This window comes from Sinohyriopsis cumingii, chromosome 1 (genome assembly GCF_028554795.1).
Source record: "Sinohyriopsis cumingii isolate HCF-2022 chromosome 1, ASM2855479v2, whole genome shotgun sequence".
In the NCBI taxonomy this organism is placed as follows: Eukaryota; Metazoa; Mollusca; class Bivalvia; order Unionida; family Unionidae; genus Sinohyriopsis; species Sinohyriopsis cumingii.
Genome location: NC_142961.1, coordinates 173,729,986 through 173,750,998, shown reverse-complemented (window position 1 = coordinate 173,750,998; position 21,013 = coordinate 173,729,986). Strand labels below are relative to the sequence as shown.

The 21,013-nt window shown below is 33.2% G+C and overlaps 2 protein-coding genes across 2 annotated transcripts in view; one reads left to right on the top strand and one right to left on the bottom strand.

Moving 5' to 3' along the window:
- LOC149808401 (cytoplasmic dynein 2 light intermediate chain 1-like) overlaps positions 1-21,013 on the bottom strand; it is a 62,404-nt gene that overhangs the window by 17,562 nt on the left and 23,829 nt on the right. The window contains exons 8-13 of the mRNA XM_089976702.1: positions 17,620-17,688; positions 16,207-16,284; positions 14,696-14,775; positions 11,404-11,474; positions 5,634-5,679; positions 2,906-2,957 (exon numbers count right to left, since the gene is read on the bottom strand). Of these exons, the coding sequence (XP_089832828.1) occupies positions 2,906-2,957; positions 5,634-5,679; positions 11,404-11,474; positions 14,696-14,775; positions 16,207-16,284; positions 17,620-17,688 (396 nt within the window). The remainder of the gene's footprint in view (positions 1-2,905; positions 2,958-5,633; positions 5,680-11,403; positions 11,475-14,695; positions 14,776-16,206; positions 16,285-17,619; positions 17,689-21,013) is intronic.
- Positions 8,391-10,616, top strand: LOC149808402 (zinc finger protein 862-like). Its single transcript, XM_089950563.1, has 2 exons — positions 8,391-8,486; positions 8,813-10,616. The coding sequence occupies exons 1-2, from the start codon at positions 8,406-8,408 to the stop codon at positions 10,409-10,411; spliced, it is 1,680 nt and encodes a 559-aa protein (XP_089806689.1). The 5' UTR covers positions 8,391-8,405; the 3' UTR covers positions 10,412-10,616.

The window sequence follows — 21,013 nt, the reverse complement described above, 5'->3', positions numbered from 1 at the left end:
CATATGATGAAGATCCAGTGAGACATTACAGATTTGTCTGTCTGTACTTGAACAAACATGCTTCTATATAAATTTAGGAAATGTTCTTTAAATATCAAAATTAAATTATTCAAAGCTTATTGCTGCACTATGTATTACACATCACTGTGAAAACTCTAATGAATGTATAAAAAGAAAACTAGTTATTGGTTATAATAATAGTCTTTATTTTCTATTAAACCTTCAAAAATGGAACAGTGCCTCTACCATGTTTGTAAACAATAATGTATTCAGTTTTGAGTGTGTGTGTGTGTGTGTGTGTGTGTGTGTGTGATTTGGATTTTTAATTTAGCTTTAACAATTTTTCAGTCATACTGCTATGATGTCTGCAATGTGACAGTTTATAGTGATGTCTAGCACTGGGGCATCATGCAGCAGACATGTAGCATGATGACCCACCCAGTTACGTTATCCTGACACCAGGCCGACCAGTCCTAACACTAACCTCTTGATGCTGAGTGCCAAGTGAGGCAGCTGTCAGAACCAGTTTTGTAAGTCTTTGGTATGACTTGGCCGGGGATCGAACTCACGACCTCCCGTATCTGAGGCAGATGCTCTAACCACTAGGCCACCGGAGCGGTCATATTCAGTTTTGAAGAAGAAATGATAAAGTATGTGTTCTCAGTGATGACAAGAATATCTGATAATAAGAATTGTATCTTGAAATCTCTGGAACTATGACATTCATTTCAATTCTTGTATTTTATATATATATATATATATATATATATATATATATATATATATATATATATATATATATATAAGAATTGAAATGAATGTCATGTTCCAGAGATTTCTAGATACAAATTATTCCTTAAACATGTTTTAAAATTTCATTTTAACAATGCTTGATAGTCCATTACTACAAATGTGTGTATATTTGTACATTACCTTTATGCTCAAAACACTTTTATTTTATATTTATATTTTAATTTTGATGGACTATGCAGCTTGAAATGAACAATTCTTATTTTATCTCAATATCCATTACTGTTTCAAGATGATGCCTGAGAAATAGAATTGTTTACATCTAAATATCCATAACTGTTTCAGAGCAATACTGTATAAATATAATTGTTTACTGAGAGAAAGATATAAAATGTTTACAGACACCAAGACAAATTAACATACTGATATCTATTTCAGATTTTGCAAAGATTTTCAGATTTCCTTTATTCTTTTACTCAGAGAAACAAATCATTTTAAAAGTTTGAATGTAAAGGAAAATATTTATTTCAAGGTGCAACACTTGTGCTTTGATTATAGTGCTGGATGTTACTATTCATCTCTTGTGTAATTACAGCCACACCACTGTGCAAACAACTTACTACCTGTGATCATATATTACATAACATACCTGTTCAGTCTGTGGTAAGATATAAACAAAAATAAAATTATTAGAAGAAACAGAATTTCTGCATGGAACATGAACTACATCAATAAAAAAGATCCTCATACCATTCTGTCTAGTTCACTTTGAAAATATGTCAATTATTTTCATACAATAAAAAAAATGAGCAAAGACATAAAAAGATGAAACCTTTTGAGTATAAGATATATTTCCATGTTTAAAGAAACATCAAATAATTTATATCAATAATCTAAATGTGAAATTTTCAAATTAAGAAATAAGAAATCACAAAATGTAATACTGCTTCTTTATAGTGTTCAAACATTTCAATGCAAATCAAGTCATAATTTCTACTGAATATTTCTATATGAGTTTAGCCTATGATATTTTGTTGTTGTTGTAGGGTTTAATGCCAATTTTCAGCACAAGATAGGCTATACATGGCAGCCAGTATAAATGGTGGAGGAATAGCCCATGAAAACCCCGAAAACAACCAATGACCCATGACAAGCTACTGGCAAGCTTTCTCACATACCCAAATTGGCCGAATCTGAGACTCGAACCCATGCAGATAGAGGTAAAATGGCAGCGATCCTTAATGGTGAACACTTAAGACCACTTGGCCACTCAGGGCCCCAGTTTACCCTATGAAGTAGATATACTAAAAACATTCCTTAATAAGAAAATGCTGTCTTTATTTTAATGTATTAAATAACAAAGAAGTTTAAAACAAAGTCTTGTATGAGATCGCTGTCAAATCACAAATGAATGCAGGCATGATGGGAATGTGTTCAAATTGCTTTATGATGCTCTGACTTGAAACATGTGCTATTATTTATTTTTCTCTTTATTCCTATTGAAAGAAGTGGAAACTGGTATGTCCAGACCCACCAGTTACTCAGTATAGAACTGACTAGTACAAAACTATATTTTAAAAGCTTGGCTTTCAATTACCAATCTATAATTCTAAGATACAGTATTCCACCCATTTCCCCTCATAGGATCTGAATTTGGAGTGTGGGGGTGGGGTAAGGGTGGCTTATCATTATAACAGCTTCCATTAACACAAATCTGCCAAACGTTTGCATATGTTGGAATTGGCAAACATGGACATGACATGAATAAATGATGGTACCTTGGAATTCTAAGTAAGGGATAAAGGTTAAAGAGTTTTTGACTGTGATAATAACTAGTGTATTGTTCTTTATTCATAGAAATATAATGTAATTAGTCATGCGTAGATATAAATCATTTGAAGGACTCCAAAAACGGGGCAAGGGAAAATTATTTTTTTAATTTCCCATTTGTTGGAAGACTAAGAAAAGGTGGGGTATTCTAATGTCTGGCATTAAGTTTGGCCATAGACGTACTGCAAGTAACAATTCAACTTAGAAACATTGAAGGCAAAGATGTGAGAAAAAGCAAGCTGCTTTATATTTAAAATTATAAACCTAAATATTTTCACCTGTCATTAAGAATATGTCTGCTATGATCCACTATTGTACAACTTACATGCTGTGGGAAATGACTTTCAAAAGCATGCTTCCATAACTCCATAGGTGTTCTGTAATAAAAAAAAATAAGTAGTTTAGAGTGGACAATTTTCTCATTCTTATTTTTTATGTTCTTGTTGTAACATCAAGTCTGCAGATGTATTTTATCTTGTATTTAGCTATTATCCGATAGGAGAGACATTCATTTGGATTATTCGGTGGAAATAGAAAGTATTCATTGGACTATAATTTTATTTTGAAAATAATGTGTGTGTGTGTCTGTGTATGTTATTTGGATCTTGCTAAGATGTCTGCAGTGTGGCAGTTTATAGTGATGTCTTGCACTAAGACATCATGCCGCAGACATGTAGCATGATGTCCCATCCAGTCACATTATGCTGACACCAGGCCAACCAGTCCTAACACTAACCTCTTAATGCTGAGTGCCTAGCAAGGCAGCTGTTAGTACCATTTTGATATGTCTTTAGTATAACTCTATAGGATAGAACCAGTGACCTCCTGCATCCGAGGCACACGCTCTAACCACTAAGCCACTGGATTGGTGGGAACTAATGTGAATTATTCAAAGGAGATTCTGGACCATGATATTTTGACTCATCAGGACTATTGGTGGACCAGTATACTCTTGGAATTGAAATTTATATGGAACGTTTCATTCTTTTGGACTTTAATAGAATTTTTTTAGGATTATTTTGGATTCAGTTCATAATGCTGCAAGTTTCTCTCAAATAGTCATTTTATAGCATTGATAATTAAATTGTTAAGTTTTACAAAACTTGTTGGTAATGCTTCTTTCTGTCACATAGTTTATGACCATAGAGTCGTAAAACTTTATTTTAAAGATATCCATCCTTTGACTGTTAGCAACATTACACCAAGAGGTCTCTTGAACCATCATGTGTACATGAAAATATTGTGTATTACATCACTGCTTTTTGTGTTTTTGATTCACAATATACCAAGATTCCATTTTTAAAAACCAGTGTCATTTATTTCATGAAAAAATGATCAATTTAGAAACTCAACATTTATTGTTTTATTAGTAATTGCTGATACCACAATTTCATTGCAAGTAATAGTGAAACTTCTCATCCATGAGGAAATTTATGAGTGCCAACTCAGCAATTTTAAGGTCATTACAAACTCTGTAAGTCACATTTCCACTATGAACTATATCTGTGACAAAGCTTTTTATTCACCAAGTACTGATTTTTCTTGTCTGCTAATGTTTCTTTTATTTCACCCCCTTTATTTGATTTAATACAAAAGATGTAATTAATGTGATAATACAATTCAGGTCTGCTTTAAATGAGTGAAACAATAAAACAAATATTTCTGCAAGTTGGAGATGAAAACACCATCAACATAGGTTCTCGCAGAAATGCTCATGGAAATATCTGTGATGGTAGACTGATATTTTACATATTGGAATACAAGATGGCATACTGCATTTATTGTAATTACACTGAAACCGAATTAAGAACTAAAACATGGATTTCACCAAACAAAAATATTTAACTGGTATTTTTTTACATTTATCAAAATTTTGTTGAATATTGTTATTCAGTGTACCGAGAATGTTGTTTGGAATGATAATTTAACAAAGTACATCACTTTTTATTAAATATTGATGATTTTATGACGTCAATTCAAATTTCAGGTTACTAACCTTTTGTCATTGATAAAATGAACAATATACCAAGGTTTCATTTGACCAATTTTCATTAAGATTTTGCTCAGATTCAATAAATAGGGTCAATTATGTCTAGATTTACAATATAGGATCCATGCCTGACCCCAAATTTTTAGTGGGCTCAGGAATTATCCAGGCATGAGTTATAAAGAGATTTGTATTGTATTGAGCTTTACCCATTGTGTTTTTTGTCTTGATTTTGATGTTTTCTGATCTTATTATGAAATGTACAGCCTTACTCATTGTATCAGACTGACTTCCATATTATTCAATCAAGGCTGAATACATAAATTTAGCATACTATACGTAAAAAATCGGATAATTTCAGGCAAAAAGCAATTTGTCCTGTCACAGAGATTATTTTTTATTGCATGGCAGAGGCGTCAGCTAATATGAGGTATTGTATTGTTTCGCTATTTTAATTGATTCATCTTACTGATGAGCGACTGCAAACATACACTAAAATAATTATGGGACATGGATCACAGGAACAATTATCTATCTACAAAGTTGTTTAGGTAATTAATTTAAAACAAGGAATACATAATTCCTTATGTTAGGGAAGGGCCTCTGCAGCAATATTTTATTAACACATTTGAATTACCCATAACCAGAATAACTGATAATGAATATATAAACATACCCTAATGCCTGAGGGATGGGATAAAGCATGGTAACCAAAATAGTCCCTTAAGGAATCATATCCTGAAAGCAGACAGGAGTTACCAGCATGTAAACAGTATACATAACATACAACACCAAGATAATATTTATTGATGGAAGACCATAATACAGTGAAGAACTAGCAGTATCAGACATTTTTCTCTGGTTGCAGATTAGACATATATCCATTAACATGGCATCCTGGAAAAAGATGACTGTTCGGACCATTTCTTATTAACAATTCTCCACTCTCTGAAAGGATGTATTCACATCAACCTGAGTAAGTTTTTCAACATGAAAAAGTATTAGCTATGCAATAGTGACAGGTAAATTATTGCTGCTATTAAGCTTTAAGATATAGCTTACTTACTTTGCCTGTACTCTGCCTATGTCCTTGTCAGCTAATGGAGGAGTTCCTGTGGGAATTTAAAAAGAACCACTGATAGTAAGTTGTCATGATTCTGTGAAAGTAGCCATCTACAAATACAAGCACAGCTCTACTAAGTTTAAAATATACACAGTAAAATAAATAATGGATACTAGGAACTCAGGCACATCAAAATAAGTCCTAAAGCTACAGTACAACATATACTCATTATAACACTGTCCATGGGGTCATGGAGTACACTGCATTATAGTGAGACTGTCTTATAATGATGTCATGATGCACACACATTACTACCTCATTATAAAACTGTCCAAGGGAGCTGATGTCATGATACAAATACAGTATTCCTCCATTATAACATTGTCCATGGGAGCATAGAGTATACCACCCTATATTAAGACAGTTATAATGATGTTATGATACAAATACAGTACGCCCTCATTATAACACTGTCCACGGGAGCCATAGAGCATACCACCCTATATTAAGACAGTTATAATGATGTTATGATACAAATACAGTACTCCCTCATTATAACACTGCCCATGGGAGCCATAGAGTATACCACCCTATATTAAGACTGTTATAATGATGTACATGATACAAATACAGGACTCCCTCATTATAAAACTGTTCAAGGGTGCCATAGAGTATACCACCCTATATTAAGACTGCCCTATAATGATGTCATGATACAAATACAGTACTCCCTCATTATAGTACTGTCCATGGGAGTCATAGACTATATCACCCTATAATAAGACTGCCTTATAATGATGTACATGATACAAATACAGTACTCTCTCATTATAAAACTGTCCATGGAAGCCATAGAGTATACCACCCAATAGTGAGAATTCCTCATCGTGACATGCATTATACATATAATTTTACCACTACATAATAATAAAGTGGGATCCATACCTGCCCTAACAAGAACTGTGTTCTAATGAAGGGCCTTATAATAGGAACTGTCTTAAAATGAATGAGTTTATTGAGGGAGTGCCTTAATTGATCATATTACCTTGATGACATTAAGCCTTAGCTACAGCTTGCTTACTTTGCTTGTACTTCATATTACCTTTATCTCACTGAATGCTTGCCTGTACTTCATATAACCTTTATCTCAATGGATGCTTGCCTGTACTTTATATAACCTTTATCTCAAAGGATGCATGATTCAATCATCTGTGTGTGTGTGATCTGACTCTATCTTTCAGTTTCCTTAAGAAGTAATTGGTACGTATATTTAATTTAACTGTTTTTTAGTTGAATTTTTTTAAAAATTACATGCTATTGTAAAGTAACATTATATGATGGACTTGATCTTGTCCAAAATTTACTTCATATCTGCTTGACTTTTTAATTTCATTTTGTGAAACAACTAATACTTAGCTAAATTATTCTCTATGTGCTTGGGCTTAATATCAGGATCATTATTAATAGAAGAAGTAAATATGTTTATTTGGGTCAAAGTTTTGGAATTTCGTAAGTGAATTATACATAATCTAGGTTATTGTTTTGTAAACATCTGGATCATTCTAGAAGGTTATTTTCCATTAGGTAGTGTTTTTTGTTTTGTTTTAGAAAATGTTAATTGCGACCTGAGGCAGGGATCGTCCTGGGCTTCCCCAATGTTGCAAATTGCGCTTTATTTTTCTTATTGGCGACAAAAATATCCCATCTGGCGATTTTTTTGGTGACAGACTTTTTGGTTATTTAATTTGTACATACAATCATGGATTTGGACTGGATAAATTAAAAGGGAGAATGAAAGGAAGCCACAAACTTGACTAAGCAATGCATTGGAATCAATCTGTTACACAAACGATCCTTTGTTCGTATTGACAACCCCATCTTTACAGTGCATTGTTACATCATAATCTGCTTATGCTAACATCTGGGCTGAATACTGTATGCTGTGATACAGTCAATCATGTTACCAAACTATACCTACAACTGACCGACTTCTGAAGACGCGAATAGAACAGATACAGTTAATTGAATGGCTAATCCTTCTGGGGTTTTTTTGTTGTTTTTTTTTACATATACCAGTACAATAGTTTTGCTGAACCTTCATAGAAAACTGATAACCTTTGAAGTACCGACTACTGTGTATAAATACAAAGCAAATGGAAAAAATTTCAATCACAATTATATCTGTCGCCAGTACAGCATTTTACTCATTGATCTTTTCCTTTTGCCATCAATCCATGTTACCGCTGCAGAGACTTAAACTCTGCAACAAGAAATAGCACAAAAAAAAAACAGTTTTGCATAATTAATAATAATTATTTATTTTGCAAAATACAGGAGTGAAAGAATCCCTAAACTGGGTGTGAATTTATGCTTATATATACGGTCCAATATTGCCAGGTGTTGATTCGTGTAAGTTTCATTCGTGGGAATGGAGATCCTATTTTGCTTGTCGAGAATTATATAGCATTCAGTGATCATTCTTGGGATTTAGGAAGCAATTCACTATAAGCTATGTGAAGCTAGCCATGGGGGGGGGTCATTTAATTACGGAATGCATGCAGTCGACAGTCGCATTATATGTCACTTATCTTACATTGCAATGTACGAACATAGGGTTTTATTATTATTAAAATGTCAACTAAAGTTCATAATGCATTTTTTTTTTCAGGTAACAACAGTCATCCATGTGCACAAATGGTGATGCGGGATGCCAATACCATGGAAGCAGCGAAGATCACTGCCATAAGTAAGACCAAAAATGCTATTATTAGTGCTATGCGGAACACTTTTTTTGCGGCTTACTACAACCTGGCTAATACAATTGTCCCAAAGCTGCACCAGTTGTGTATCACACAGGTATTGAGAATATTATATTATAGCTTGTTAACAGTAATATTCTATGGATTTAAATGACAGTAACATAGAGAAAAACATGTGTACAACCTTAATATATTCAATGTGATGTTACTGTAGTACACCGTGATTGTTGTATAAATGCCAATTTTTTGTTAATCATATATATATATATATATATATATATATATATATATATATATATATATATATATATATATATATATATATATATATATATGTATGTATGTATATATATATATCAGAACATGTATAATTATAAATGAAATATTTATGGCATACAAAATTAATGATTATTTCTATTTCAGGGCATCACCCAACTCTCAGACCTCAAAGTAGATAAGCACACATCGTATGACAGTCACAAAAGCACCAGTGAGTTTCAGCAGTCGTTGGCCGATGTAATAGTTGATGAGATGGTTACCGAGGTCAAGGAATCTCGTGTTTACAGTGTCATGCTTGATGAGAGCACAGATGTTTCAGTACATCAGAATTTGATTGTTTATGTTAGGTACTTAACTAGTTTGGTTGGCAGTGTTGAACCAGTGACACAATTTCTAGGTATTCGTCAGCTTCAAACCGCAAACGCAGAATCTATATATTCAGAGTTGTTAGGTTTAATTAAGTCATTTGGTTTTAGTCTGGACAATCTGATTGGTGTATCAACGGATGGTGCTGCAGTCATGTTGGGTTGCAAGAGTGGTGTTGTTACCAGGTTGAAGGAGGCTACTAAAGGTTTGTTTGCAACTCACTGCATTGCACATAGGTTAGCTCTGGGTACAGGTGCTGCAGCTGACGAGGTTAGATACATGGTCAAGTTTCAAGATATACTGAATAATATGTACAAGTATTTTGCATATTCCCCCCGTAATATGTGTAGGCTTGAGGCAATTCAGTCAGTGTTGGAGTCTTCTCACACTCGCTTGCATCAGGTATTCCACACAAGGTGGCTGAGTTTTGAAGGTAGTGTACAGGCAGTTGTTGATAATTTTCAAGCTCTAGTTAGTGTCTTCTTGGAAGACAAGTCTGCAAAGGCTCTTGTACTGTATAAGCCCATTGCTTGTTTCAAATTTGTTTATACAGCACACTATATGGCTGACATTCTGAGGCCTTTGGCAGTTCTGTGTCAAGCTTATCAGAGATCTGATATTGACTTTACCAAGGTTAATTCCCTTCTCCACTCCACTGTTGAGCTTCTTGAAAGTCTGAGGTTCGAGTCTGGTAGTAACATTTCTAGGTTTCTTTCTGAGATTCCAGCAGAACCAAGTTTAGATTCATCAGGTTTGCGTACTTTTGAGTACAAAGGCCATACAATTAGCAATGGTGCTAAGCAAAGGTCGGAGGCTGCATCATCTTGTGCCAAATTTATAGATATTGTTATAGACAATCTAAAAGTAAGGTTCACGGAGGAGGGTGATTCGATAGTTTTGAGTGCTCTAACCAAGTTGTTTGATCCCTATTTGTATGGTTCACAGGCTAACAGTTCCATTCTTTCAGAGGTTTCAGGTATTGTTTCAGATTACTTTTCTACATGTGGGTTAGGTAATCAGTCAGAGGTTAGTCAGGAGTTGGCTGGCTTTGTGGCTTATGCTAGGGTTCAAGTTCTCAGGAATGGTAAGGTGTATAGGGGTGTTAAGGACTTGATTCAGTTGGCAGTGAGATCCAGGGCAACATACCCTTGCGCAACTGCGGCTGCTGAGAGACTACTGGTGTCACCTGTCAGCACTGTAGACTGTGAACATGGATTCAGTAAGATGACCCTCATAAAAACTGATATCAGAAATAAACTCTGCATCTCATCTCTCGAGAATTTAATGAGAATCAGCATGTACAGATGTGAAAAATTAGACTTTGAAACTGCATTCAACAAGTGGGCAGCCCTAAAATCGCGACGGATCTTCATGTAACACTTTGTAACATTTTGTTAATGCTTGTTGTAATTAAAGTATTACCTAACCCATCTTTTGTAATTTTCATTGCCTGTTACATTAATAGACTAAATTAACACTTGGAAAAATGTACACTACTTGTTCTGGCGACACTTTTTGAAAATTGGCAACAAAATATTGAGGTTGGCGATTTTTTTGGCGACAGCTTTTTAAAAGCCAGGACCATCCCTGCCTGAGGTCAAATAGAGAACTATATATATTATATCTGTGAGGACTTGGTCATTCATGCTTTAACATGGGTTTGGGCTAGAATATTTTTTGTTCAAATTATTGAATTCAAGTAATTATTTTCTCTGAAAATACAAAAGTGCTCTGATAAAATTATTGGATAAAGACATTCACTGGAATCTATACTGAATTCAAACCTGGAATTATATTACTGTGATTCAACAAAAGACTACTGCTACATTACCAGCTTTAACAGACACATCATCATCTTGCTTTTGGATTTCTTCGGGACTTGTACAGAGTTTTATTCAGGACTTTAAATTATTAGAACACGTCAGCAATTCTTGAATTGTTTTGGGATTTAATTCACAGTATGGTAAGTTCTTTTTTCTCATTCTCACTTTTGTATTCTTGGGAAATAAATTATTTGTTAAATTTTACAAAGCTTGTTGTCTGTCACTCTTTTCTGTTATTTATTTTACGAGCACAGACTCATAACATAATATTCTTCTGTTTGAGATAACCTTCACTTTAAAGCAGCAATCAAACTATCAATCCATTGAGTCAGTAGGATTATTTGAATATTTTGTTTTGTAAATATACTTGATTATGTTAGATAGAAAAAGTTCTTCAATCAAAAATTTTATAACAGAAAATAAGTCATCAAATAAACCTTATTAAAATGTAAACATGCAGTAGAAGTGACATTTTGAGCTTTAATATGAACTTGTCTTTTAAGGATAATACTTCTTTTGTCCTCAAGATATGAGTCATGTACAAACCTATCTGCTGGAATGAATCCTGTCCTTCAGGCACCATCAAGGGTTTGTTATGCTCCACCTGTAGTTTAGAGCTGGGGACACAGAGAAGAAAATTAAATTCCGCAACAGACTTGTGTCCAAAATAACTTTATTCATTCTCAAACAGTACTGACATGGAATATTTGATCACATTTCTTTTCATTAAATTTATTCATTCTCAAGGAGGACACTGTCATTTGATTTAAGTGTCATAATTTACTGATCACAAAACGAATCCCTACAATGGTGTAATATAATAATGGCAATAACATAACAATATAATTAAATGACAAAAAGTGATGGACTGAATGATAAAAGAGGACTGCCTTTAAAAATCTGAGCTCTGTTGCAAATAATTTTTCATTTTCACTTAAGTTCTGTTTAAAGGCGATTGAAAAATACAAAGCACTATTTTAGTCCATTGCAACACAAAAATAAAATCAATGTAAATCTCATAAAAGAATGTTATCCACAGGACTTGAATAAACAGCCATAGTAAACATTAATTATCACAGGAGTGATCCTGAACTACAAAATGTTTGCCCCTGTGATGTGGTATTAAAGATGTAAAACAATTAAAAAAATCATTATATTTATTACTATTGAAGCTGTTGTAAAATAATGAGTTGATCAAACCAGATTCGTTTTCTCTTCCAAATCATTATTCATAAAATCAGCCTCAAAAGCTATTATCATTGTCCTCCCATAAAAGCTGGATTTACAGACTGGAAATCACAGGCTTTGAGTAAACACAGGAGTGATAGCCAGTGTAACCACTATTACAAGCATTGTTCATGCATCAGTGATTACCCTGATTAGCCACTATGGCTGGAAATGCAAGCAATAAACTCTTTTAATGCCTACTTATTCATGTGTACATTCACATTTTTAAATGTTAAAAGTAATATACAATGTATAATTTATGGAAATTTTACTGTCAAACAAATAAAATGTACTCCTTTTAACTGCATTGTTAAGTTAGGGCCAACTGTGTAGTCTAGGATACATACAGGATGCAATTATTTACACGTTAATGAACCAATCACACATATTTAACCAAGGTTAGTAAAACATAAGATGTATGTCAGTGACATTTTTCAATTAGAAGGGTGTAGTACTAACATAGCTGCATTTTGTTATCAAGGTTATGATTCCAACATTAACAGCACCTAAGAATTAATTTTAAACACAAAATTTCAGTTGTAAGAGTGTACTACTAACAGAGATGCATCCATTTAAATTTATTTTAAATGCAAAATTTCATCAAAGTCAATCATGCATGAAATATAGGTGAAAGAGGCTTTATTTTTTAGCAGTAAGGATTTATTACTCATCAAAATTCATCCACTCATCAAGTTTAATGATTATAAATAGGATTATGCTTATAAAATGCAAAATACTCATGTGATAATGAGCTATATAGAAAAACAAAGCCAGTAAAAATACAGATCATGATGAGGGTTTTTTTCTTCATGGTTGGCAGTAACCAAGATGGATACCATCATCAAAGTTTCAGGATTCCAGCATGAATAAAGTTTGAGAAATGAACAGCAAACACAATATTTAACCAAAATCAGTGGAGCATAAAATATGGGCCATAATGACCTACTTCTAATGGAGATACATGCAATCATCGGGTTTAATGACTTAAGAACAAAAAATGTATGAGAAATAAACTTTAAAAACACAGTGACATACATTAATGAAGAGGTTTAGTGCTCATAAGGATGCATTTCCTCACCAAATATCATGGTTCCAGTTATAACCATATGTATGCAAGGAGCAAAACACTTATATGTTCATGAGATAAATGCAAAAACCTAACCAAGAGTGTGCAAACCACGTACACATATTAACAAAGGTCCCCAGGGGATAGCTGCATTGAATTGGTTCAACAAACCATTACGTTCGAGATAGAAAGATAGAATCTATGAGATGCTACAATGCTATGATTGCTCAGTGGTTAGTGTGCCAAACTCATCACCAAAAGGGTGCAGGTTCAAATCCTACTAATAAATCAGCCTGGACACACCATGGAAGCAAACCCAGGTTGAAACCTGCCTCCTTTTAATGGTGTGACTGGCACAATTTGACCTCATGCAGTGATAAAAGGATGGATATAAGTGATGTAACTGACTCTCTGAGTGAATTCCAACCTGATGAAGTGATCTAACTAACTCTCTGAGTGAATTCCAATCTGACTGAGGTGATGTAACGACATTCTGAGTGAATTCCAACCTGACTGAGGTGATCTAACTAACTCTCTGAGTAGATTCCAACCTGACTGAGGTGATGTAACTGACACTCTGAGTGAATTCCAACCTGACTGAGGTGACGTAACTGACATTCTGAGTAAATTCCAACCTGACTGAGGTGATGTAACTGACATTCTGAGTGAATTCCAATCTGACTGAGGTGATGTAACTGACACTCTGAGTGAATTTAAACCTGACTGAGGTGATGTAACTGACTATGAATGAATTCCAACCTGAATGAGGTGATGTGACCGAGTGAATTCTAACCTGATGGAGGTTATGTAACTGACACAGAGTGAATTCCAACCTGACCAAGGTGATGTAACTGACTGAGTGAATTCCAACCTGAGGTGATGTAACTGACACTCTGAGTGAATTCCAATTTGACTGAGGTGATGTAACTGACACTCTGAGTGAATTGAAACCTGACTGAGGTAATGTAACTGAGTGAATTCTGACATGGCTGAAGTGATGTACCTGACACTGTAAGTGAATTCTGACATGACCTAGGTCATGTAACTGACATTCTGAGTGAATTCCAACCTTTGTGAGGTAATGTAACTGACTGGGTGTATTCTGGCCTGACCGAAATGATATAACTGACTGAGTGAATTCTGACCTGACTGAGGTGATGTAACTGACACTGAATGAATTCCAACCTCACTGATTTGATGTAAGTGATTCTCTGAGTGAATTCCTACCTGAATGAGGTGATGTAACTGACTCTCTGAGTGAATTCCAACCTGACTAAAGTGATGTAACTGACACTCTGAGTGAATTCCAACTGTACTGAGGTGATGTAACTGACTGAGTGAATTCTGACCTGACCGAGGTGATGTAACTGACACTCTCAATGATTCCTATCTGTCTTATCTGAGTGAATTTCTACCCTCCTGAAGTTATGTAATTGACCCTCTGAATGAATTCCTACCTGGTTCAGAATATGTAACTGACATTCTGATTCTGACTGATTCTCTACCTGACCCAGGTGATGTAATGGACACTGAGTGATTCCCTACCTGGATGATGTACTGAACAGGTAGTGACTAATCAGGGTACGAATTTTTGTGACAAGCTGCTCCATCTTGAGACTGAAAAACTAAAAACAAAAGATCTCTTTTTCAACAAAGACTATCATTTTACAAAATTATTTACATTAACACGAAAGACTGATTTTTATGTATTTTCCTTCTCTATTACATAATTCTGTTTGCATTAAAGTTTGTCTATTTATCCTGAAAGGTTTTACAATACACTGAAATGATGTCTAATTAAGTCTTGAACAGGTGAAAGTAATGAAATGATTTCTAACTAACAATCTTAAACAGGTGATGTAAATAAAATGATGATCAATGAAATGATGTCACAGTCTTGAACAGGTGATATCAATAAAAATGATGTCTAACTAACAGTCCTGAACAGGTGATGTAAATAAAATGATGTCTAACTAATGGTCTTCAACAGGTGATATCAATGAAATGATGTCACAGTCTTGAACAGGTGATGTCAATAAAAATTATGTCTAACTAACAGTCTTGAACAGGTGATGTCAATAAAAATGATGTCTGACTAACAGTTTTGAACAGGTGATATCAATGAAATGATGTCACAGTCCTGAATAGGTGATATCAATGAAATGATATCTAACAGTCTTGTATGACCACAAAGGCACTCTCAGCATGAGAGGAAGAACAATCACCAACCTTAGCTTCAAAAATGATACTGATGGTTTAGAAGAAGAGGAAATAGAACTGGCTGACGTGCTGAGCGCATCAACACAACCTCCACAGCATACAGTACAGAGATTAGTGCCAAAAAAAAAAAAAGATGACAAACAACACCAATGGCATCAGTGCAGAAATAAAGGTCAGTGGACAGAAGCTGGAAAGAGTCACATGCTTCAAGTACTTGGGATCAGTTATCACAGATAAGGGCTCCAAACCAGAACTACTTTAAGATTGCCCAGACAACAGCAGCAATAACAAGGTTGAGACCAATATCGAAAGATACCAACATTGCTTTGGGTTCCAAAATCAGACTGATGAGCTTAATTGTCATATCCATCTTCTCTATGCTTGTGAAACATGGACACTCACATCAGATCTATAAAGATGGATTCCAACATTTGAAACGAGATGAGCAAGATCTTGGGCATCTCATACACTGACCATGTGTTGATAGGCTGGGAACTCATACAAGTGAGCTGTGTGTGAAACAAATCTTTCGGTCTCGCATGCATTTTTTTCCTTCTTTTCAAGGTGCTATGTTTACCTCCAATGCAGATTTTCCATTATGTGAATGATACATTTTAGTCTTCCCCTAATTACTGGTGGAGCCTGTCATGAAGATCATTGTGGGCAAACTAAACCCCATTAGAGGGAATGTTCTATTTGGTAACTGGGTAAATATAGATTCTGGTCTTATTTTTAAAAAAAGCATTCCAGTGTAAGTCAGTCAAGTGGTTAAGTGATGGGGATGAAAAAATGTTCAATCACCGATATGCAATAATTTAAACTACCCCTGCACCCACCTGTAGAGAGGCTCCATGTGTGTGGGCAATGAACCTGAGGGTCTTACAAATAACCTTCTTCTTCTCAGAGTCAAAGTCCTACAGTAGATGGAATAATACCAAAAATAATTATTCAAAGATGGACTGATATTGGGTCATATTTATGCAGCACTAAGGCACTTTCCAATCATTCCTGTACAATATAGACTAAGTCACCAGCACTATCTGCAATATTTCCATCATAAATTAAGATCACAGTACTCTCTGCAATATTTATATCATAAATTAAGATCACAGTACTCTCTGCAATGTTTATATCATAAATTAAGATCACAGTATTCTCTGCAATATTTCCATCATAAATTAAGATCACAGTAATGTCTGCAATATTTATATCATAAATTAAGATCACAGTACTGTCTGCAATATTTCCATCATAAATTAAGATCACAGTATTGTCTTCAATATTTCCATCATAAATTAAGATCATAGTACTGTCTGCAATATTTCCATCATAAATTAAGATCACAGTACTCTCTGCAATATTTATATCATAAATTAAGATCACAGTACTCTCTGCAATGTTTATATCATAAATTAAGATCACAGTATTCTCTGCAATATTTCCATCATAAATTAAGATCACAGTAATGTCTGCAATATTTATATCATAAATTAAGATCACAGTACTGTCTGCAATAATTCCATCATAAATTAAGATCACAGTATTGTCTGCAATATTTCCACCATAAATTAAGATCACAGTACTGTCTGCAATATTTCCATCATAAATTAAGATCACTATACTGTCTGTCTGGACTATTTCTAACATATATTAAGATCTCTAAAAGGATGCGTATCATTTGTTTCGAATTTTGAAATATATTTTCCACCTAAAATTTGGCATTAAAATATAGTTAAGATTCTTATATGATATAATCTTTGACAGTTGTATGACACATCTTTGACAGTTTTACTATCATCTTTGACAGTTCTATGATATCATTTTTGATATTTATGTGATATCATCTTAGACAGTTCTAAATCATCTTTGACAATTCTATGATATCATCTTTCACAGTTCTTATTTTCTGAATTTTTACACAAATATGAAAATGTACAACAGAGCTGAATATTACAAAGCATGCAACTGGCTTGCATTAGTGCTATGAGAGTGGCAATTAAAAGAGTACTTATAAAAATTATCACATTATGTACATAGGAAAAGAATGTAGTTATTGATATGTAATGCTATAAGTTCAGAAGTACAAAGTAATTATCTAGGAAACATTTAGATTTAATTTTATATTAACATATTAACATTAATTTTCAAGTTCACTTCTACAAAGTTTGGACATTTCACTGAATCAGACCCTTAACTAGTCTTGTAAAACAGATACTAATATTTTCTTTCTACAAATTGTGCAAACAAACCTGGAACACATCATATTTGCTTCCAATGATGACCAGGGGTATAAGAAAAGGATCTATCATGCTTTTGTCCTGGAAAACAATACAAAAGGAATAATAAAACCAAAGTATTGTAGTCAATATTTGTAACATATAAGTTGATAAATCTTTGACCCATTTAACATTTTTGAAGTCCTCATTGTCTAATTATACATTATTTTCAGCATAAATTTAACTAATGTACTTTATATTTTTAAAGAACATTAATAACAAATTAAAAGTTTTTCTTGGTTATTAAATCAATTATAACAGGAGCATGACCAGCGATTGGTATGATAAATGCCATGTATTTGATGGTACAGTATGCTGGTCCTAAACTGATTGGCTTTAGAGAACTTAACCAGAACTTTGTAAATGCCAAAGCAAAAATTCCTTGGTCTACCCAAGGAAAACCTGTTTATGAAGTCACATGAAAGAAGATGGTGTCGAGCTATCATGTACCCAATTTAAAAAAAACGTGGCTATTGTGAAACCCTCCATGTGTCTGTCCATTAGTTTGTCTTTCCACCAGTCTGATTGCTACCATACCTATACTGCTGTGGGGAAACTTTATACTATAAGTAATTACTAATAAGCTGAGACCTACTGCAAACAACACAGACTATTCTTGCATTTGCATAATATACCAGTAGATCAGGGTCTATGTTGTTTTCTTCTCCTAATTTACACCTACCATAATACAGATTCAGGTTTGCTGGCACATTATGCAATGACAAATCTCAACCTGTACAGTTTGCAGTAGAACTCAACTTATGAGTGAGTACATAAAGTATAACTAAACTTATGAGTGGGTACATACAGTATAACTCAACTTATGAATGGGTACATACAGTATAACTCAACTTATGAGTGGGTACAAACAGTATAACTCAACTTATGAGCGGGTACACACAGTAGAACTCAACTTATGAGTGGTTACATACAGTAAAACTCAACTTATGAGTGGGTACATACAGTAAAACTCAACTTATGAATAGGTACATACAGTAGAACTCAACTTATGAGTGGATACATACAGTAAAACTCAACTTATGAGTGGTTACATACAGTAAAACTCAACTTATGAGTGGTTACATACAGTAAAACTCAACTTATGAATAGGTACATACAGTAGAACTCATCTTATGAGTCAGTACATACAGTAGAACTCAACTATATTTTGTACTCTGAAAACAACAATTATTCTTTCATGTATGAAAAAAATACCTGAAATACAGTATTAGTAACACCATTTTCAATGTAATCCAGGAAATAAAAGTGAAAATGAAGAATAAGTTTAATCATTCTGACACCATGCCAAAAGAATAACTTTTGCATTGATTATGTCAATATTATCTTTTGCACTATGTCAATATTATTTTTTGCATTGATTATGTCAATATTATTTTTTGCATTGATTTTTCAATATTATCTTTTGCACTGATTATGTCAATATTATTTTTTGCATAGGTTATGTCAATATTATTTTTTGCATTGATTTTTCAATATTATCTTTTGCACTGATTATGTCAATATTATCTTTTCCACTGATTATGTCAATATTATTTTTTGCATAGGTTATGTCAATATTATCTTTTGCATTGATTTTTCAATATTATCTTCTGCACTGATTATGTCAATATTAACTTTTGTATTGATTATGTCAATGTTATCTTTTGCATTGATTATTCAATATTATCTTTTGCATTGATTATGTCAATATTATCTTTTGCACTGATTATGTCAATATTAACTTTTGTATTGATTATGTCAATGTTATCTTTTGCATTGATTATTCAATATTATCTTTTGCATTGATTATTCAATATTATCTTCTGCACTGATTATGTCAATATTAACTTTTGTATTGATTATGTCAATGTTATCTTTTGCATTGATTATTCAATATTATCTTCTGCACTGATTATGTCAATATTATCTCTTCCACTGATTATGTCAATATTATTTTTTGCATAGGTTATGTCAATATTATCTTTTGCATTGATTTTTCAATATTATCTTCTGCACTGATTATGTCAATATTAACTTTTGTATTGATTATGTCAATGTTATCTTTTGCATTGATTATTCAATATTATCTTTTGCATTGATTATGTCAATATTATCTTTTCCACTGATTATGTCAATATTATTTTTTGCATTGGTTATGTCAATATTATCTTTTGCATTGATTTTTCAATATTATCTTCTGCACTGATTATGTCAATATTATCTTCTGCACTGGTTGTCAATATTATCTTTTCCACTGATTATGTCAATATTATTTTTTGCATTGATTATTCAATATTATCTTTTGTACTGATTATGTCAATATTATCTTTTGTACTGATTATGTCAATATTATTTTTTGCACTGATTAAGTTGTTGCTGTTGTTGTTGTTGTAGGGTTTAATACTATTTTTCAACACAAGATAGGCTATACATGGCGGCCAGTATTGATGGTGGAGGAAGAAACCGGGAAAACCCCAGAAAGAACCAACCTATGAGAAGTTACTGGCAAGCTTTCTCACATACCCATATTGGCTGAATCCGAGACTCGAACCCATGCAGACAGGTGAGATGGCAGTGATCCGTAAAGGAAAGGGCTTTAGACCACTGGGACACTCAGGGCCCCCACTGATTATGTTAATAGTATTTTTTGCACTGATTATGTCAATATTATCTTTTGCACTGATTATGTCAATATTATCTTTTGCATTGATTATGTCAATATTATCTTTTGCACTGATTATGTCAATATTATCTTTTGTATTGATTATGTCAATGTTATCTTTTGCATTGATTATTCAATATTATCTTTTGCATTGATTATGTCAATATTATCTTTTGCACTGGTTATGTCAATATTATCTTTTGCACTGATTATGTCAATATTAACTTTTGTATTGATTATGTCAATATTATCTTTTGTATTGATTATGTCAATATTAACTTTTGCACTGATTATGTCAATATTATCTTTTGCATTGATTATGTCAATATTATCTTTTCCACTGATTATGTCAATATTAACTTTTGCACTGATTATGTCAATATTATCTTTTGCACTGATTATGTCAATATTATCTTTTGCACTGATTATGTCAATATTAACTTTTGCACTGATTATGTCAATATTAACTTTTGTATTGACTATGTCAATATTAACTTTTGCACTGATTATGTCAATATTATCTTTTGCATTGATTATGTCAATATTATCTTTTGCATTGATTATGTCAATATTATCTTTTGCACTGATTATGTCAATATTATCTTTTGCACTGGTTATGTCAATATTATCTTTTGCACTGATTATGTCAATATTAACTTTTGTATTGATTATGTCAATATTAACTTTTGCACTGATTATGTCAAT

Excerpts from the sequence above, each read along its gene's own strand:
- LOC149808402 (XM_089950563.1), top strand. The coding sequence starts at position 8,406 with ATGCGGAACACTTTTTTTGCGGCTTACTACAACCTGGCTAATACAATT. Across the intron at positions 8,487-8,812 it reads ACCAGTTGTGTATCACACAG|GGCATCACCCAACTCTCAGA; the intron begins GTATTGAGAATA and ends TTTCTATTTCAG.